Source organism: Rhagoletis pomonella, unplaced genomic scaffold, assembly GCF_013731165.1.
Source record: "Rhagoletis pomonella isolate Grant_MI unplaced genomic scaffold, Rhpom_1.0 Rhpom_scaffold_00008, whole genome shotgun sequence".
Classification (NCBI taxonomy): Eukaryota; Metazoa; Arthropoda; class Insecta; order Diptera; family Tephritidae; genus Rhagoletis; species Rhagoletis pomonella.
Genome location: NW_023458562.1, coordinates 32887899 through 32907959, shown reverse-complemented (window position 1 = coordinate 32907959; position 20061 = coordinate 32887899). Strand labels below are relative to the sequence as shown.

General features: G+C 39.1%; 5 protein-coding genes across 8 annotated transcripts; 3 read left to right on the top strand and 2 right to left on the bottom strand.

The window, feature by feature from the left end:
* Positions 1 to 493: 493 nt before the first annotated feature.
* LOC118744631 (RNA polymerase II degradation factor 1) lies at positions 494 to 7343 on the top strand. 4 transcript variants are annotated; one of them, XM_036477769.1, is made up of 3 exons: positions 494 to 904; positions 3519 to 4081; positions 4149 to 7343. In XM_036477769.1, exons 2-3 carry the CDS (start codon positions 3565 to 3567, stop codon positions 5942 to 5944), a joined length of 2313 nt encoding a protein of 770 aa, XP_036333662.1. In that variant the 5' UTR covers positions 494 to 904; positions 3519 to 3564; the 3' UTR covers positions 5945 to 7343. The 4 variants fall into 4 exon arrangements, with proteins under 4 accessions (XP_036333662.1, XP_036333663.1, XP_036333661.1 ...); XM_036477770.1 differs by having other exon boundaries at positions 494 to 918; XM_036477768.1 differs by having other exon boundaries at positions 494 to 1323.
* On the bottom strand, positions 7334 to 9479 carry LOC118744634 (protein aveugle). Its single transcript, XM_036477775.1, has 2 exons — positions 9083 to 9479; positions 7334 to 8095 (listed from the first exon to the last, which is right to left on the bottom strand). Exons 1-2 carry the CDS (start codon positions 9227 to 9229, stop codon positions 7913 to 7915), a joined length of 330 nt encoding a protein of 109 aa, XP_036333668.1. The 5' UTR covers positions 9230 to 9479; the 3' UTR covers positions 7334 to 7912.
* An 838-nt stretch (positions 9480 to 10317) lies between these two features.
* LOC118744632 (26S proteasome non-ATPase regulatory subunit 11) lies at positions 10318 to 12797 on the top strand. The gene is made up of 4 exons (XM_036477773.1): positions 10318 to 10823; positions 10900 to 11406; positions 11468 to 11680; positions 11808 to 12797. Exons 1-4 carry the CDS (start codon positions 10509 to 10511, stop codon positions 12036 to 12038), a joined length of 1266 nt encoding a protein of 421 aa, XP_036333666.1. The 5' UTR covers positions 10318 to 10508; the 3' UTR covers positions 12039 to 12797.
* A 448-nt stretch (positions 12798 to 13245) lies between these two features.
* Positions 13246 to 14405, top strand: LOC118744633 (attacin-B-like). The gene is made up of 2 exons (XM_036477774.1): positions 13246 to 13759; positions 13830 to 14405. Exons 1-2 carry the CDS (start codon positions 13524 to 13526, stop codon positions 14227 to 14229), a joined length of 636 nt encoding a protein of 211 aa, XP_036333667.1. The 5' UTR covers positions 13246 to 13523; the 3' UTR covers positions 14230 to 14405.
* A 2627-nt stretch (positions 14406 to 17032) lies between these two features.
* On the bottom strand, positions 17033 to 17964 carry LOC118745171 (attacin-B-like). The gene is made up of 2 exons (XM_036478695.1): positions 17521 to 17964; positions 17033 to 17454 (listed from the first exon to the last, which is right to left on the bottom strand). The coding sequence occupies exons 1-2, from the start codon at positions 17838 to 17840 to the stop codon at positions 17049 to 17051; spliced, it is 726 nt and encodes a 241-aa protein (XP_036334588.1). The 5' UTR covers positions 17841 to 17964; the 3' UTR covers positions 17033 to 17048.
* Positions 17965 to 20061: the final 2097 nt, after the last annotated feature.

The following is a 20061-nucleotide window of genomic DNA, read 5'->3' as shown; positions in this document are numbered from 1 at the left end:
TTCTATGCATTCACGTTCATATGTATATGTGTGTTTTACTTGTATGCGTGTTTATGTGAACTATGGCTAAAGGACTAATTTTACAAGAACTTTAATTAATTGACTTCCTAATTGGTTTACTTAGTTTGATAAAATATATGTATCAAAAACCTTATCTTTATTCAAAAAACCCCAACCACTGTACGACATTTGATGCCATCCAGGTGAAATTTTATGTGATAAATCAATAAAAATTCAGCAAGGAGCAATAGGCGCAACAACAAATCTCAAAAGAAAAATGCTTTACACGTTTCCACTGCGCATGTCAGGCTGCGCACTACACATTTTACAGAACAGCAGACTTAAACACAAAAACAAACCAGCCACTCGACCAGCCACGACCAACGAACGCAGCAACGTCAACCCACCACCACCCAAATTTGGTGCATGCCCTGTGCACCAGCTCAAACGCGTCAAACGAAACGAAGTGCTGTTCAGTTGCAAGAGAGTCGGCGTCGTGTACGGAACCAAAGGATACCGAGAAAATTCGACATATAAAAGGAAAATAAACGTTTGCGCATACAAACATACATACATACAAACAAGAAAAAATATATACATATGTATATATGTATGTAGATTAACGGTGTAGCAGCGCAGTGTGAAAAAGGATATCCAGCACAGAGTTCGGGTTGAGTGCAGCTGTGTCAGCTTAAAGTAAACCAGCTACGACTCGACAGCGGACAGTGGACGCGTCGGATATACTTACATGCATATATGTACATATGTACACCCATTAGCACACTCAAGCTCGCAAGTAGTCAGACCCATTATCCAACCGACGAAACGAATCGAGTGATTGAGCGAGCGCAAGCTGCATAAGTGGACGACTGCTGAGCAACGAGCTCAGTGCAGCACAGCTGAGGTAGGTGGGCGTTTGTAAGTACAGACATATGTGCATATGCTTCTATATCGTCTCAGCCCAGCACGTTGGGATTTCGGTTTCGTCGTGTGGTAGAGGTGGTGGTGCTGTGTGTGTTGGTGGCGTTAGGCGCGCGCTTCTAGGCTTTTTTTCAAGTGTGTCTAGGCTGGTGGCTTACGTTTTGTTGCTGTCTAGGGTTCGATTTTAACGTGTTGTGTGGGTGTGTGTGTGTGTGTGTTTTCGGCACATTGTTTGCCACGGAGTTGCGCCGTAGTTCGTTGTGTCACCATGCTTTTCCGCCAACGGCGAGTACAACAAACTCGGTGCGTCACTTTTTCCAACTCGGCTGCGTTTGGTTGAGCAGCGGCAAATTTTCCGTCAGGACGCGCTTCAACGTTGTTGCAGACCGGTAGAGCACAGGGGTAAAATACATACGTACATACATATATATTTAAATAGGAAGACAACCAAATACATGGGCTGTATTCTTGAAAACAGTCAAGTAATTGATTTATTACCACTTTCGAGTTTTGCGTAAACATTGGAAAAGTGTGAAGGGATTTCAATTGAAAGCTTTCATTTTCACCTCTGCAAGAATTGCTAAACTTTGACAGTAAGCATTTTGAAGAGCTATTGCAGCTATTTTATTGGGCTGCTGGAATGGCGGGTAATTGAGAAACTTAAGAATGCCGTCGAAGAGACAGGATAGGATGTGCACATGTTTGTGCGTTTGAACGCGGCATTAAGATTGATATCAAACTAGTTGCGATGATTTGAAGTGTGAGTGATTAGGAGGTAATTTGATAAAAAAAAACAAATAGTTTTGTGAGAAGATCTGTTATTTTTGTTGCGAAAATTTTACTATTAGGTCGAATAATAAACAAATCACGCGAGTTCTTGTGTACGCGAGCCAGAAGTAAAGCTTCCTTGGTGGTGCTATTGGTTGTTCTTTTGGCAACGGTGTCTTGACCGGTGTCTCTCGGATGATTGCCCTGTGCCTCTAATAAATTTCTGAATATCTAAAATTTTGTTTGAGCTCAACAATATATTGTTATAAATTATTATAAAGGTCTATAAATCCTCTTTTGAAAACATTTAAAATCGAATGAAAAATAGTCATAGTGTTATAGAAACTAGAAAAATAAATTTTTGAAAATCGAAAATTTAAACAAGTGCTTCTTCTTTTTTTAATGGAAAATAAAAATTAAAAGAAATAAATTTCTGAATACGTACATATCTAAAAGTTTTCATTGAGCTTAAGGCCGTTTCTTTATGAAAAAGTTATGTGAAAAACAAAAGTTTTGAAAAGGGGAATTGTTGAAATTTGAAATTTTTGAAAAAAAACGAAGTGTTTGGAAAACGTAAAATATCAAAATTGAAATTTTTCAATGTCAAAAATATTTGTAATTCTTAATTTTTGCAAATGAAAAAATTTGAAATTCACAAATTTTTAAGATCGAGTTTTGGAAAATGGAAATTTTGACAATCTAAATGCGAAACAAGTGCTCAAAAATTTTCAGATGAAATTATACCAGGGGAAGTAATAAGAGCGAGAATAAAGATTCGACAATATCTTATTTGAAAATTTGGCTTTAAAAATTTCTATAAGAAAGCCGAATGTCAAGAAAAGAATGCAAAAATGCTGTTTTATTATTTGACTTGTTTATAATTTCAACATGTATACATAATTGTAATTATTTTTAAGAATGCTTTAAAACGAAAATTTTTGAAAAAATCAAAATTAAAAGAAATAAACTTCTAAACAACTAACCATTTTCATTTAGCTAGAGTTCGTTTTTTTATGAATAAGTTTTGTGAAAAACAAAAAATTGAAATTTTTTAAATTCGAAATGTTTGAAAATCGCAAGTTTTAAAAATTTAAATATTTTAAAGTCGAACTTTAGCGTCAAGCCCTAGAGATATCCCAGTAAACATAAGGCTTGGTTAACAATTCGAAAATGATCGGAAAACAAATTGTTTTTTCGAGTCGCACCTTCGATAACGAATATGGAATATTTAGGTTAGTATTCGATTCGAGAACTAGGCCATTCTCCAGCAAAACGGAAACTTCGTGATCCAATGTATTTTCCCTTCGTTATGAACTCGAAATCTAGCCCATTATCGAATTGAAATTTTAATGAGAGAGAGAATAAGCTGGATTCACTTTCTCTCTTGTTAAGACTCTGGTAACCCTATTTCACCTCCTAGTATGTCAAGCGGTCACTAGAAGAAATCAAACACATTAGGGGGAGTTGCGACCAAAAGCTAAGCAGATTAACTTTATGGCGCGCTGAAATTATTGGCTTTCTTCAGAACTTCAGGTCTACACTATATCCTTTGATAAGTAATGGGGGTACAATAAACCCAAGGTGGCAGTGTGCATCCCCCATTATATCTACGTTTGGAAAATTCACTATATGCAATTTCATTTTCACTAAACACCAAAGTACGGCAAGTGTACCTAAAAGTATGCACCATTTACTTTTATAGTAGGTTCTCTTAGTATTGCATGTTCCATATTTTTAAGGGCACTTATTCTATTTTGAGGAATAAATTTTGTGAATTTAACGTTGGGTTTTAAGACCTTTTAATGACCCGATAATTGTTTCATTTACAGTGCTTTATCCTCACTTGTGAAATTTTCTTAAATCTCTAAAAAAAAAATGAGCCAGAAGAGCAGTGCACGCATTAAATCAAAACGCCGTAGCGGCGAGCCGTGGGTCTCCAACAATCGTGTGCTCAACAGCGCTTCGACCACGAAGAAGGGCACTAATCTCGGTCGCAATCCGAACTTCGATACAGATGAAACTAAGCTGCTCATACAGCTGTGGGGTGATCCAAAAGTGCAGCGCACGCTCATTATAGCACACAAAAAGCATGCTGTGCTCTGTGACTTGGCGTCTAAGATGCAACAATATGGCTACTTTCGTTCGCCGGAGGAGATCAGCACACGCATTAAAAATCTCAAATGTTTCTACAATCGCTTGAAGAAAGAGATCGACGCGGGCATTGCATCGCCAGCTGAGCCGACTTGGAAGCACTATGCCGAAATGGATGCGATTATGAAGCGACCGATATTTAGTGTGCGCCCCAATGAAGTGCCACCACCTTCGCTCAAATATCAATTGGAGAAAGCGCGTGAAGAACGCGAGGAGCGTAGACGCAAGATATTGGACGAAGGTAAGTGAAGCGAACTCTTTAATTTGTATGTAGCTTTTATAATTTATCTTTTCCTTACTCTTTGCAGGTGGCACAGTATCCGAAAGCGACGACGGACTCGACGAGCTGGTGGCATTGAGTAATGGTAACTCCTCCAAAAATGAGATTGATGATGGCATAATACCCGATGTCGAAGTGGACATCAACGATGAGGCTTTTGCGGCCATTGCAAGTGCCGCTGAGAAAACAGTGAAGGCGCTTTCGGCTACCAAGCGGCGTAAAGTATCGAAGGCCAGCGAAGGCAGCTTGGAGTTGGGTAGTGAATTCGAAGATGAGCGCGCGTCTGAAAGTCGCAGCAATGGTGGCAATGATATGGGCGATATGCTGATTAAAGAGGAAGACGACAGCATGGATAGTGATGAGTTTCCTTTGTGCAATGGCATTAAGCGAAAGTCGGCAGATAGCGAACGTGGTAAAATAGCACAAAAGCAACCGCCAGTTGAGGCGAACAAAACGGCAACATTGGGTGGAAGTACTGCTATCAAAGAAGAGCCCATCGATGTAGACGCCGAGGATGAGATCGAGTCCATCGACCCACTGAAATCACGAATGCCCACACTCATCGATCGCTTGACCGCCAGCTCGTCAAGTATTATCATACCCGTCTCGAGTCCCATGACCATTGTCTCCAGCGCAGCCAATGCGTCTAAAGCATCCACCACCACTACGACGTCAAGCGCGCCACAAGGAAAGATTTCTTTGGTGCCAACAAATTTTCTCATGCAACCTAAGCCGCCCACGCCGACCGCAATCGCGCCAGTAGTAACCCCAGCGCCAGCTCCAACGCCATTGATACCGTTGCATCAGTCGCAAATACAATTGCTGCCCAATGCTTTGAATACCGCTGGTAGTTTGCCACCAGGACGCATTTTGCTAAGCGGCGCCCCAGGTGTTACCGGCGCGCAGGGTACACCGACAAGCGCGGGCTTTGTGGCTACGGGTCCGGGCGGCATGAAACTGCTGCTGGTGAACGCTGACCAAGCCGCTGCGCAGATGGGCGCAACCAACGCGGCTTTAAGCAAGCAACTGCTGCCGCAGCTGAACGCGGCGATACTCCAACAGCAGCAGCAACAACAACAGAAGCAACAACAACAGCAGGCGCAGCAACAACAGCAGCTGCAACAGCAACAGCAGGAGCAACAAGCGCAGCAAGAGCAACTGCAGAAGGAACAACAGCAGCTGCAGCAGCAACAACAACAGTTAAAGGAAGCAGAAGAAGCCAATGCACAGGCGGCCATCAAGCGGCAGCAGAAACAACAAAAAGATAAACAGCGACGTGATGAACTACTATCACGCAAGGAAGCCGCCAGCATGCGCATACTGCTGCGTCACATTTATAATGCGCAAACGGAAAGCAATGAAATACAGCAGCAACGGCTGGCGCTCGAACGCGATCGCTTCGAATTCGAACGCACCGCCGTAGACCGCTTCTTTGCCGAGTTGCCAAAGTTATTCACGCAACAGCAGCAGCAGCAACAACAGCAGGCGCAAGTGCTGCAACAGCAACAACAGCAAGTTGCCGCGGCTATGCAGGCGCATACGCAACAAATGCGATTGAATCCGCCGAAGCTAGTCTTCACCACTGCAGCGGTGCCGGGTGGCGCCGCCAGTCTAGCCGGCGTAGCAGGTGGCACGACTATCTTAACGCCAACTAAGCTGACGACGAATGCGATGCCCAAGTTGGCGCCGGCGCCTACGGCCGTCATTGCACAATCGCAAGTGCAAGCGTCTGCGGCCCTGTCGGTAGTGGCAAGCGAGGGGGCAGGGAGCGCGCAAGCAATGGACGTGCAGTTGGTAGCGCCAAAGGAGGAGGACGAGGACTGAGGAGGGGCAAGTGATGTGATTGGGTTTAGAGGCGATAAAGCGGGTGGCTAGCGGTGTCTGCAATAATTGGGAGAAATAAAGTTGGGATAATATTTTTGCGTGAAATTAGAAAGCACAGCAACAAAAAATAATGTGGGCAATGTATAGGGAATAGATTAAAATTAACGAAAATAAAATAAGTAAAAATGATTCTCAGTAGTCTCATGGCAAAAGCATCCATGCAATGATATTAAAAAGAAAGCCTATCAATTTAATTAGGGATTCGCGCATAAAAAGTATTAAATTAGAAATACGGAAGCACAAAAAACTTGTTTTTGAGGGAAATTAACTTCTTGAAAATAGAAATAAATTAAATTTAACTAAAATTAGATATTTAGTAGATTCAGCGTTAATACATATATGTATGTACATGTAAAATGATATTAACCAAATTAGGCACCACTAAGTGGAAAAAAAGAAGTCGCGAAGTTTTTTCTTTTACGTAGTTACATTCCTTTAGAGCTTCAAACCTAGAAAATACACAGTAAAATATTTAAACGAATGTACTCAAATAAAAAATGCTCAGTGGTTCTTTAAAATTATTTATATGTATGTATAGTATATTTGCCCACAATTTTTTTTTACAATTGTAATTTCAATACATTTTAATTGCTTTTTGGTTTAAAAGTGATGGGTGTTTGCTGTTGTTACTTTCTCATTAGGAAGACACAACAATGCTACTCACTACGGGCTATTGATGACAAAATCGTATTGGTATTTTATAAAAATTGTTAAAAAGTACATATGCACGCATGTATGTATATGTATGGGATAAATAATTAAAACTAATGTACGTCTTTGCAAACTCTTATTTTTTTTTTAATATGTGCGTAAAATCGTATGTATAATAATTTATCATTCTTAAGAGCTCAAATTATGTTAACAGAAAACAACCGCAAATATTTTCGATAACAATTAATGAGTTATAAATATACGTATTTTATAATAAAATGTACACGTCTTTTGCTGCGTAACAATTTGAATATTTGTGCAATTCGTCTACAACTCATTAAAAAACTAAAACTTACAAGATATTTTAAGCATACAATTTTTATATAATATATAGTTCATAAACTATTTTTAATACCGTTCTTTTTATTGCTATGTGGTGTTTTCAGTTAAATTGCCTAAATCAATTAGTTTTATAAATTTTTTTCTTTATCAACATACAAAACGCAGTAATAAAGAAACATACATACATATACTATGTACATACATACATAAGTATAGCATCTATATACTCATACGTAATACAAATGAAATTGCAATTAGAAGACTTTCAAAGCTAAACAAATGCACGAAACAGTATTTTAACGATTTTAGTTCTAAAATTTTAACAAAATAAAATAAATAAACAATATACCGCTATATTAGCAAATGTGTTTCATAAATTTTCACTAATTTTCACTGTACTACTATGCACCGCTAGACTACAAATGCACTTGTCCAAGTACAAGTACATTATATGCAATGTACGCATGTACATACATATCGTTACCTTAATTAACAAAGGCTCCAACCAAAAAAATTTTTAATTTTACAGGAGAAGAAATAAACCTTATAAAAGGAGTATAAAAAACAGATAGGGCTTTTTAAAAAGTGGCATGTAATTCCGTTGTTTTTGGTACTAAGACTTCAAAATTTTGATTAAAGGTATATTTTAATGCATTCTAGTAGGATGACCCTACCAAAATCTGTGAAAACGCAGTTTTGAAAAGTGTTGGTTAGAACCTTTGTGAATTAAGGTAACGTTATATAGGTATGTGTATTCAAATATCGCTAGCAGAAAATTTGTGTGCATTTAGATGCGCCATGAGGCCCTTTGCTGCAATACCCATAACGCGCGTTACAAAATTTCTCTTTCTACTACATAATAGGTTTTCTTAAATTGCCTATGATTTCCCTAATACTCAGTTATTTTAAGTTAATTTATCTGGTGTTGTAATAGGTATTGATTTCACGTTCCATATCACGTATTTCCATAATATCAGTTTTGAGTCGTTGTTTTAGTATTTCACGGAAAATGGCCTCCCGATCGCCGTTGTGACTGATGCCCATACGTTGTAGGGAATAATCGTTGATGCGGAGCAGCGCACGGCCCGTGATTTCATGCTAAAAACGAAAAACAAAGATAGTTTTCGTTAATACTACGTAAATAAGTTAAAATAAATTAAAGCCTTTATCATTGTGCGAGATCAAAGCAGGACCTTCTGTCGATTTATGAAACGATTACGAGAAATTCCGCAATATAATTGAGACAATAACACTGTAGAGTTAATAGCGGCGTGAAAAAGAGAACTTTTTGAATTCGGAAAATTAAAATTATGCTTTATAAAATTCAAAGTCAAAATTTGTGAGTAAAGCTACAGCTAATCCAAGATCAATGACTTCCAAAGTTGTCATCGTTTATCCACAGACATAAGAATACAAGTAGGTTAGGTTAGGTTTAGGTGGGTACCCCTATAGAGGCTCACTTAGACCGTGGAAGTTGGTCCTTTGTGATACTACTGCGTACGGTAACTGCTACGTTAGAGCGAGAATAGCTGAGTGCCGAGAACAAAGTTTCGCATGTGGCCAATCTTAATTCCGAAAAGCTCATCCGGACTTGTCAGAGAGTATGAATCCAAGTGTCTAAGGCGCAATCTTGCAAAAGCCGGGAAGTCTTGGAGGAAACGCTGAGATGACCCCACCTCATCGTCCTCCATGCAGCTGCGACAGAGGGCGTCCGGTAAGATATTTAATCTCACTGCATGAACCCCGACAGGACAATGCCCTGTCAGTAAACCTACCAGAATCGCGAGATCTGGCTTCGCGTGCCTAAGGAGATCCCAGCGTTCGCTGAGTTGACCCGAGGCTCATCTTCACAAGAGAAGTCCACAAGTAGTCAAGGGAACTCCCACTATCTCTATACTTGGCGATAATTCCTCAAAGGTGGCGCCTCTGGCCAGTTCAGCCGCCGCGCAGTTTTCTGTGATATCACTATGGCCTGGCACCCAGATAAGTCTGACAAAGTAGTATTCCGACGAAATCGAATCCCGTGGCTGTTAGGGCTGCTAGATAGCAGGTCCGACTCATTGATACTCCACTTTTAATACTCACCTTCGAGAAAAGTTCCAGATATTGTGGATATTCGCCGCAATGCCGCATATACCATTTCCGCACATCAGTAACCGACCACAGGCACACCGACTTCGGACGTGCAGTCTTCATGCGCGGCCGGCTACTTTGCGTTGTTTCCTCCACCATTTGGCTGATGACTTTCTCACTACAGAAGTCTTTACGACAATTGTTATGCAGCTGCTCAATATTTTAATGGTCCTTCCTGTTTTTTATTTCTGTTTTGTCATTGCAGATCGTCTTTTTACTTCCTTGAACTTTGTTTCCACATAGCGAACAGTGTTGGCAAACAACAATGACAAATTCGATACTTACGATAGTTTTAGGTTTTTCTGAATATCGACGATTTTTCAGAACTATCGAGTATTTTCATTCTCGAACATCTTCCATAACTGGACGTCTTCACCTGCTTGAAAACCTCGACTACATTCAACAAAGAACGTAATTCTATCGAAAGAGGCAACACGTTATAATTGCAGCGAGTGTGTTGCCCAAATACGTTTTCTGATAGGATGAGAAGAGAAGGCAGGCTCCTGATATTCACACTCGCTCCAATTACAACGTGTTGTCTCCTCTTATAGATTTACGTACTTCGCGTTCTACTTGTTTTTCTCGCAAGCGAGAGAGTTTTTTTTTGCTGGGCAATAGACGGTATACTTTTTCATTTGCAAAATGTCACCAAACCAAAATGTTTGAGCCTTATAGGCTCTAAAAAATTTGGAAAAATTAGAAAATATAAAGGAGAGAAAAAAGACGTATGTACATAACGGGCTTGGGTCTAAATTTGTATTTGACATCAAAAGAAACGATGTTGCTACTCTGAACAATTCGGAGAAATAAGAAAATAACTGTCAAATAAAAAAATGACAGTTGAATACAAGCTCGGTATGCGGCAAAAAGTATGCTTATTATTTTTTGCGATGTACACGTGCGGGATTTCGCATACATGGTCACGCAAACGAGATTTTCAAGTAGGTGAAGGCGGCCGATAATTAAAAAAATATATCTAACAATTTTTCAGTACCAAAGAACGTAAATATACTTTTACCCTTTTTTAAATAGTGTTAATTTACCACAGATTTATGTTCGTTGATAAATTTACATTCGTTCTTTAATTACATCCTCATCATTTTTGGAAATAAAGTTTCAAAAATCCTTCAAATTTGTAATGGTAACACTTTATGCAGCAGTTGGCTGCGTTGCTTGCATGACTGGCGGTTCGTGAACTGTCATCTGTCATCGTTCTGTCCCCAAAGCGAAAAGCAAAAAAGTGATTTTCATTTTCCAAAGTAGAAATTTAGAAAAATCATCGCGAATTTTCCACCACAAAGAAGTCACATCGAAAACATATAGAAGAGCAACTAAATTGAAGGAAATTTTTTGAAAATTTGTTTGCAGTAACAGGAAAATGGCCGGAGCAACCTTATTTGCACGCGCTCAAGCCCTCACCAGCGTCAATCGTGAGGAGGGCATTACGCTGCTGAATAAAATTGTGCGTGAACAAGAAGTAGCTGAGAATGACGAGGAGTTGATTCGTTTGAAGGAGCAGGGTATTCTGCAGTTGGGAGAGTTGTACAAGCAAGAAGGTAAAGCCAAGGAATTGGCTGATCTGATTAAGGTGACACGTCCCTTCCTCAGTTTGATAAGCAAAGCGAAGGCAGCTAAAATGGTGCGTACGCTAGTCGATATGTTTCTAGACATGGATGCTGGCACGGGAATAGAGGTAAGTAAACAAACGGCTATAATTAAATAAACTTTTTGTTTAAAAGCTTATAAATGTTCAATAACTAATACTACAGGTGCAATTATGTAAAGACTGCATTGAGTGGGCTAAACAAGAAAAGCGCACATTTTTACGCCAATCGTTGGAGGCCCGACTTATTGCATTATTCTTCGATACAGGCTTGTATACAGACGCCTTGGCACTTGGTTCTCAATTGTTGCGTGAATTGAAAAAATTGGATGATAAGAATCTCCTCGTTGAGGTACAACTATTGGAGAGCAAAACCTATCATGCACTTAGTAATCTACCGAAAGCACGCGCCGCACTCACCTCTGCACGCACAACCGCCAATGCGATATACTGTCCGCCCAAGGTGCAAGGTGCTCTCGATTTGCAATCGGGTATATTGCATGCAGCCGATGAACGCGATTTTAAAACGGCTTTCTCCTACTTTTACGAAGCATTCGAGAGTTACGACAGCGTTGATAATGCAAAGGCTTTAACTGGTTTAAAGTATATGTTGTTGTGCAAAATTATGTTGGGGCAATCTGAGGATGTCAATCAGATTGTGAGCGGCAAATTGGTAAGCTAAATACCATTTGATTTTTAGAAATTACGGCTAATTTTATTTAAAAAATGGACAGGCTATCACTTATTCGGGTCGCGATATTGATGCCATGAAAGCTGTGGCGGAAGCTTCACACAAACGTTCTCTTGCCGATTTCCAAGATGCATTGAAGGATTACAAAAAAGAATTGACAGAGGATGTTATTGTCCAAGCGCATTTGGGTACGCTTTACGACACAATGTTGGAACAGAATCTGTGCCGCATCATTGAACCATATTCAAGGGTGCAGGTAAGCAAATAAATACGTATTATTTTGATACATTACAAATTGGGTATTAGCAAATAAACATTTTTGTGCGAGATTAACAACCCGCAATTAATTTTTTTTAACTAACCCGTGTGCGCATTTTCTTCAGGTTTCTCATGTTGCTGAATGCATTAAATTGCCCATGCCACAAGTGGAGAAAAAGCTTTCACAAATGATACTCGACAAAAAATTCAGCGGTATATTGGATCAGGGCGAAGGTGTGCTTGTAGTTTTTGAAGAAACACCCGTTGATAAAACCTATGAACGTGTTTTGGAGACAATTCATAGTATGGGCAAAGTCGTGGACACACTATATCAGAAGGCTAAGAAGTTGTCATAGATAAACGGAGGATTTCTATAATTAATACATAAACAATTATAAAAAATTAATTTTTTTTTTATAAATCTAAAAGCATAATTCTGCTAATTTGTATTCAAATATTGGCAAAAGCAGCTGTCAAGTTCAGTGGCTTAGTACACAACACACAGAACACTATACAAATATCCGACTAAAGCCCGTTGTTTGAACCAAATTGGTAGCAGTAAATTCTTGAAAAAAAAAATCAAAAAACCAACAAAACTACAATACACAATTTATATAAATTTTTGCTAATTATTTTGTATGCTTAGTGAGCTGAACAAAAACAATATAACATTTACTTAACAATAAAAACTGATTTGCTGCAGATAATTGGCGTAATCATACATTTATAATATAATAAAAATAATTAAAGCTTAGTAACTAACACGAGAATAGTTGAGATTTCGAACGGTAAATTTGTATAAGAAGCGCAATTTTTCCAGGATTAAGTCGCAACCGTTAAAATCATTTGCTTTACACACACAAGAAACACAAATGTGAAGTAAATGGACAAAATACAACACCAAAATCTTGTCTGCAACATCGGGAACTTTTTGTTTGTAATTTTTAGCCATCTTTATTTACTTTTGTTTAATTGTAAAACAAACATAAAATTTGCCGTTATGTAAACAGTAAAATAACTTGCTTTAAGGTAATGATTGCAAAAATTTACGATTAAATAAAAATTTCATATGTTTACTTTCCTTCTCATAGAAAAGCAAAACGCGGTAAACATGATTCAAGTTTCTTAATTATAGTTCTAGGGTAAGTAAGATTGGTTTGGATGTTAAATTCAAGAATTATTACCTCCTTTTTCGGGTATGAATTGAAAAAAAAATACGCCTTTATGCATATTTTGCGAGTAAATTTAGGGCATTCTCACATTAGACGGACCTACTACAAAAATTTGAATCACTATAACGAAAAAAAATATTACAAAGACCATTTCTATATTGAGGTAACGATATGTACATGTATGTATCTAGTCAAGTAATACCACTGCAGATGATTTCCCAAAAGGTCTTTGAGGAATTTTAGGCTGTCACAACAGAGGAGTGGTATTGCTCGAGAATGCATACATACATAATATGTATATTGATAGTTTCCGTAAAAAAGCGTAATTGGGAATTTCGCTCAATTCAAAAAAAAAAAAAAAAAAAAAAAAAAAAAAAATAAAAGCGTCAATACGCATCGCAAAAAAATGATAACAAATAATTCTTAATTTTTCATACCTTCTTTGCTAAACAATTGAAATGTAAATCCCCAACGAGAGAGCAAACTCGGCTCACTTGGGGATTCCCTTAGCGCCAGCTGCATGCATATAATCACAAGCCATGATAAGCGAGTTGCAACAGCAGGCTGTGTGTGCATATAAAAACCAACCAAACCACACAGTAAGATCATATTTTAAAGAACACTTAAACAGCAAACAAGTGATAGAACATCATTGCCAACGAATTCAAAATGAATTACTTAGCCGCTATTGCACTCACTTTGGCGCTCTTCGGCGCCCTCATCGAAGCATATCCCCAATCGCTAGGCGGTTCGCTAAGCAGCAATCCTCGTGGCGGCGCCGATGCAAGATTAGAATTGGCGAAGGGCATTGGCACACCGGAACACAATGTGATTGGCAAGGTATTTGCTGCGGGCAATACGAATGGTGGACCAGTGGCCACCGGTGGCACTTTGGCATATAATAAGTAAGTTAATACTACAAACATGCCTATTTTTTGTATACCAAATTTATATTACAAATATGCTTCTCAACAGTCATGGATTGGGCGCCGCTATTTCGAAAACGCACATACCCGGTGTACGTGATACTTTCACACAGAGCGTCAATGCTAATCTCTTCAATAATGGCCGACACAGCGTGGATGCGAATGCTTTCAAATCACAGAATACCCTTGCCAATGGTTTCAAGTTCGATCGCAATGGTGCCGGTTTGGAGTACTCACACATCAATGGACATGGCGCCAGTCTGACGCATAGCACTATTCCCAACTTTGGTAGACAATTGGAATTGGGTGGCAGAGCGAATTTGTGGTCGTCGCCCGATCGTAATACGCGCTTAGATTTAACTGGCAGCGGCTCGAAGTGGCTGAGTGGACCGTTGAGTGGACAAAAGGATTTTAGTGCTGGCGTTGGACTGACGCATTTGTTCGGTTGAGAAGAATGCTGAGGGATAGATGGTGTGGAGGGAAGCGGTAGAAAAAAATTAAATTAATGAAGTTATTTAAATAGTTAATTTATTGAGAAAAGAAGGATGTATTGCTGAAAAATGTGCAAAAAATTATACGAGTATATTTATTAAAAACGTTTTAATAAAATTTTGGAAAAAAGTGAATAGACAAACCTTTTGCTGATTTTTTTTTACCATTAAACAACAATTACTTATCGGGTATATAAACTTCAGTCCATAATTTCATTTAAAAATGATAGCCACACCTTTTTCTAAAAAAACAACTGCCGAATAGAGAAGGCTGACCTCTTAGTTTAATCTGAGGGGTTAAATTTAAAATATTACAAAGATCTCTGGGTTAATTACAAAATCAAGGTTTACGAAATTTTAAGCACGATACTCAAGAATTAATTTGAAGTTTATATATATTTAATTTATATGCCCAGTAAGCTTTCGACCTGGCCTGTACCAACGCGTGGTGCTGGCTTGTATATTCCCCTCCATAGCGAAAAACTTTATTTTAAATTTCTTGTGAAAAATAACACTGGATCACAAATTTTAATTTTGGTTTTGTTCCCCAGACGACACTATTCGATTTGTATGTAGAATCTTTCGCCGCGATACGTTTTCGAGATATTTGCAATTTACCGTTATTCAGCTTAAAAAAGAAAGAACGGTTCCACTTGCAAATATCTCGAAAAGTTATCCATAGAAAAAAAAAATATCTCGATTTTTGGAATCACCGAGCAATTATACATAGGAATTGTATTTTTGCTGTAAACTAGTGTAATTACTCTATTCGAATCATCTCTGGGAAAGATGGCTGGTGGGCCCGATAGCGCCTTGCCTCTACCATAACCATCTCTTGCAAAATTTAGGATGGTGCATCTGTCAGCCTATTCTATAGTAATCTGCAGCGGCTCAAGCTCAATAACTCCTCTAATGGTGCCCTAAGGCATGCGCTCATTGCCCCTGTAATACATACACAAGCCAGACGTTACAGTTTAGTGAGAGACTGCTTCACCGTGACCAAGGCAGTTCTCGAAGCCAAATCCATGACCCATAGGTCACTATTGGTTGTACGGTCATGATGTATGTACATCCATCTGCCCTTGAAAGCGGATCCATTGTCCGATTGGATTTGTAGCAGTTCCACAGAAGGGGTGATAGTACCTTATCCCTAATTCGCCGCCTAACGCTAGGAAAATTACATGACTTTCGTTAAATCACGTCCCGAGACGCACCACAGCATATGGTCAAGAAATACGGATTTTTGGAAAGATCCCGTTGCCCAAGTTTTCTGTCGCGGCTTGGCCCCAATCTCTTGTATGCCTTCAAGGGACCAACCACAGGTCGTACAATATATTTCATGGTATATACTGAAACCAAGTTGCCGTGGGTTGTTTTGAACGCTACACAAGGCCGCCAATAAAAAATCCGGGTCCGGTACAAAATATGATTTTGGGCCAACCCCTCCAAAACAAAGTTTGTTATCAAGTTTATCAACTCAGCAAAACTTTGTGTGTTCCAACTTAATTTTCGGCGAAATCCGGGCCCCGAAAAGTCTGGGTCTGGGTGAGGGGGAACCCCCGACCACCTTCTGTGGTTGTTGTTTTAGCGGTTACAAATACCCCGCCCAGATCGGCTGGTAGCTCAATCGCTGTCGTCAAGCCCAACTAACGGGAGACCCAAGAAGCGTGCAGGTTCTATAGGGATCGTCCATAGGGACAGAGGCGTTAGTTGAGTGGGGTTTAGTGGGCATAAGAAGAGCCACCCTGTGAATGACGTTCAACGCCTGTCGATATGCTGACAGGTCCAGAGGTTGCTTTATGAACCTCTGTCCGGAGTGCCGTGGTTTGGCTTGTCTGTAGCTTTGTCCACTACGTCCCACTAGTCCCCGATGACCACACGGGCGCTGCGTAGTTTAGAACCGGCCAGCCAATTGCCTTGCATGTTGCCAGCAACGTTTCTTTGTCTCTGCCCCAGGTTCTGCGGGCTGGCGACTTGAGGACCTTGTTGCGGCTCTGTACTTTATTGACATTTGCGATTGTGTGCGCCGAGAAGACTATCGAAGGTCGTCTGACATTCTTCGCCCTGGTGGTAAAAAGGATTGCCGAGGATTTTGTAGGGGAGAGGGTTAGGCTCCTTGGAGTGAAGAAGCGAGAAAGTGCTTATACTACCACTCCGTAGGACTTAGATTCGGTCCCTGGCATGAGCAAAATCCCAAAAAGTTTTTATCTAAAAACCGAGGACAAAACGTGCCTTGAAATTCAACTGACTAACAAACAGTAAAGTCCTCTTTCGGGGAACAAAAATAACGGCTTATAAGTCTCACATCATATTCCCGTCTAACGCATGTCGCAGAAGCGTGAACGATGCTATCATCCGATGAAGAGCTACTTGGAATGTTCGAGAAATATTCTGTGAAATATTTATGTCTTAGTGAATTTTCCCGAGTTCATTGGAAGACTCGTTGTGAGTGGTCACAATTGAGCATAATATTAGCAGAGTTGCACACTGTAATACTGGCTCCTGAGTCGATAACTCCGATAGTCTTTCGAACTTTCAATCTTTCTTCAAGACTGTTATTTGCATTGGTTTCCAGTCTTCTCACTCAACATTCGTGAGTGCTGACTGACTGGTACACTCTCAGAGGAAACGATAACCGATATTCGCATAAAAACTAAAGGCTGAAAGAATCAAGAATCCTTATATAGTTTCGATATTTTATTTTTTATTCAATAAATATTTTTTCGTATACAATTTTATACTACAAACTAAAGGTACCCTAAATTAACTTCTCCACACTATCCCATACCAAACATGTGTGTAAGACCCACACCACCAAAGTAGTCACGCTGTCCACTCAGTGGGCCACTGGTCCATTTCGAAGCGCCACCCGTTAAATCGACGCGTGTATTACGATCCGGTGATGACCAGAGATTTGCTTTACCACCCAATTCCAATTGGCTGCCGAAGTTGGGAATGTTGCTCTTAGTCAAACTGGCGCCATGTCCATTGATGTGCGAGTACTCCAAACCAGCACCATTGCGATCGAACTTGAAACCATTGGCCAGGGTATTCTGCGATTTGAAAGCATTTGCATCCAAGCTGTGTTGACCGTTATTGAAGAGATTGGCATTGACGCTCTGTGTGAGAGTGTCACGCACGCCAGGAGTGTGAGTCTTCGATATTGCGGCGCCCAAACCATTGCTGTAATGAGAAAGACAAAATTCCACTTTATTGTGATGAAAATGTTTGTCACTATTTCATACTCACTTATTATAAGCCACTGTACCGCCAGTAGTCACTGGACCACGATCAGTGTTTCCTGCAGCAAAGGCGCTAGCAATTAGGTTATGATTTGGGTTGCCTATAGCATTTGCCACATCTAGGCGGGCATCAGCGCCACCGCGCGGATTGCTGGCCAGCGAGCCGCCAACACCCACTTCACGTGCCACGCGCACTAAGATAGGACGTGGTTGGCGTGTGGGTGGTGGATAGTAGACCAAATGTTGAGCACGTGCACGCTGTGGATATGCCTCTACATAGGCGCTGAGTACAGCTACAGCGGCGATTGCGAAAATGAAAATTTTCATGTTTATATTTTTCTTTTTCTTTTTTACCAGGAGTAACTTTAAATAATTTGCAAAGTCCAAGTAAGATTCGATTGTCAAGCTGCTGGCTTAGTGGATGCTGTAAGTTGACTGATACCTTTGCTGAGCGGCGCTGCGAGTTTTTATAAGACGAGTTGAAATCAATTGGCTTATAATCAACTTGGTGGACCTTTGAATATGTTGTTGAGTATATCCCCTAAACGCGGAAGCTACATATAAATACATATGTAAGTATGTATATTCTCGTTCACATCAGTTAGAAAAGCGCATTTTTTCTCAAATTTGCCCAACATTCTTATCAGTTAGAATTTCGTGGGATTTTTTTTTTTTTTAGCACAGCAGGAATACGTTTGTGCAAACGTGTGTATTGATTGTAAATTATGAATAGGTACTACGTATGTATGTACTCTATTTTTGGACGTGCCTTTCATTATTGTTAGTAAAAGATCCCCTGAACTTTGTAATACTTAAGATATCAGTTTTTTTTTTGAATAACTAATCTTACTTACGTTGCAATTATTATGTGCCGGTAAGATTTAAGATTGAAGATGTGTTGCATTTTAAATAACTGAAACATCTTCGTCTGTCAAGAAAAACCAAAAAAAAAACATAAAAATGCCCAAGAAATGCAAAAGGAATTCACTTCCATCTAAATTTCTCGAATGAGTTTACAGCTCAGAAGAAAAAATGCTCCTTCCAAGGGCATATTAAACAGGTATTATTGGCAGAGCATCCCTTTTGATAATTTTTTCAAATTATTTGGTCTCTAAACTCTCAATTAAAAAATGTATTTGCTTGTGAATCTTCAAAAAAGCAATTGAAAAGCCTTTAAAACGTTTGCTCATCTCCGGAGCATCAACGCTAATTATTGGGTACTGCAAAGGATGTATTGATGCTTCTGGAATGAAATACATAAATTTACAAAGAAAAAAACGCATAAATTTTGAATTTTTTCTTTATAGTTTTTTCTTTAATTTTCAGTAAAGAAAGCCGACTATTATTTGCTTTTTATTTTTTAAGGCAAAGCTTGCAAGTTTTTTTTCGAGTCAAGACTTTAAAGCTAAAAAAAATCATATGGCACTTTTATTTTTTCGATAAAAAATAATCGTTATTTTAGGATTTTTATTTTTCTGATAATTTTTACCGTTATTTTATGATTTTTATTTTTTCGATCATACATATTAGGTTTGTTCCACACGAGCCCGCGGTATCCCGCTGGTGCCCAAAACAGCCCTGAAAGCGTTCCTCGCCCTATAAGAATGGGTAATAGAGAGCGAATATGTTCCACTTTTGGATCGTAGATGTCTTCTTCTTCGTGCCCGAAACAGCGAGGAAATTTTTTCCGGGCACAAATGCGCAAAAAGTCAAATTGCCATAACAGCTGTTGTAGAAATGGGAAATAAATGCCACAGAAGTTTCAGAAAATATAGCTTTTTGCTATTTTATTAGCCATATGAGATAAATATACATGAAATCATTTTTTAAAGCTGATTTGCTGATTCCGGGAACAAAATGTGGCTTTTTGCGTTCCTCACGCTCTGGACCATTTTTGACACGCTCTAATTACCGAAACAGCCCGGAAAGCGTGTGGAACAACCGTTATTTTCAGATTTAATTTTTTAGATGATAAAAGATTTAAATCGGTTATAAAAACTCAGTCTCTATTATAACGGTTAAAAATGATCGGATAAGTACAAAATAACTATGAAATGAAATGATGATGTTCGAAAAAAACTAAACTCACATAATAGCAATTTAAAACTATATATAGATATATTAAAAATCCCGAGAGAAAAATGCATCAAAGCCCCGAAAAGTCCCGACAAAAACAAAAAATCCGGAATATTCCAAAATATTAAGACACGAAGAATCGAGAAAATTCTCGAAGAAATCTTAAGCGGTACTGAAATATCCGAGAAAACTTGAAAAGTCTCGTATGAGTTAAAAAAAAATGAAGAATCCCGAATCCTTTTACGAAAAGACACTGAATTGTAACGAAAAAATCGAATAAAAAGGACCAAAAAAACCACGAACAGTAGGAAAAATACCGAACATTTCCGGAAAATTCTGAAGATCCCGGAAAACTCCCAAGAAACCCTCGAATAAGCACCAAAAATTTCTTTTTCAAGTCATAAGGAAATTATATGCTACAACGAGAGAGGATTCTAATGGTATCTACGAAAAATACAAAACTACCACTTTT

What these genes read in the sequence shown, in the direction of transcription:
- LOC118745171 (XM_036478695.1), bottom strand. Translation starts at nt 17,840, where the DNA reads ATGAAAATTTTCATTTTCGCAATCGCCGCTGTAGCTGTACTCAGCGCC. An exon ending in GGTACAGTGGCTTATAATAA is followed by an intron (nt 17,455 to 17,520) that starts GTGAGTATGAAA and finishes TTCTCATTACAG; the next exon opens with CAATGGTTTGGGCGCCGCAA.
- LOC118744633 (XM_036477774.1), top strand. Translation starts at nt 13,524, where the DNA reads ATGAATTACTTAGCCGCTATTGCACTCACTTTGGCGCTCTTCGGCGCC. An exon ending in GGCACTTTGGCATATAATAA is followed by an intron (nt 13,760 to 13,829) that starts GTAAGTTAATAC and finishes GCTTCTCAACAG; the next exon opens with TCATGGATTGGGCGCCGCTA.
- LOC118744632 (XM_036477773.1), top strand. Translation starts at nt 10,509, where the DNA reads ATGGCCGGAGCAACCTTATTTGCACGCGCTCAAGCCCTCACCAGCGTC. An exon ending in ATGCTGGCACGGGAATAGAG is followed by an intron (nt 10,824 to 10,899) that starts GTAAGTAAACAA and finishes CTAATACTACAG; the next exon opens with GTGCAATTATGTAAAGACTG. An exon ending in AACCATATTCAAGGGTGCAG is followed by an intron (nt 11,681 to 11,807) that starts GTAAGCAAATAA and finishes CATTTTCTTCAG; the next exon opens with GTTTCTCATGTTGCTGAATG.
- LOC118744631 (XM_036477769.1), top strand. Translation starts at nt 3,565, where the DNA reads ATGAGCCAGAAGAGCAGTGCACGCATTAAATCAAAACGCCGTAGCGGC. An exon ending in ACGCAAGATATTGGACGAAG is followed by an intron (nt 4,082 to 4,148) that starts GTAAGTGAAGCG and finishes TACTCTTTGCAG; the next exon opens with GTGGCACAGTATCCGAAAGC.
- LOC118744634 (XM_036477775.1), bottom strand. Translation starts at nt 9,229, where the DNA reads ATGGTGGAGGAAACAACGCAAAGTAGCCGGCCGCGCATGAAGACTGCA. An exon ending in ATCTGGAACTTTTCTCGAAG is followed by an intron (nt 8,096 to 9,082) that starts GTGAGTATTAAA and finishes TTTCGTTTTTAG; the next exon opens with CATGAAATCACGGGCCGTGC.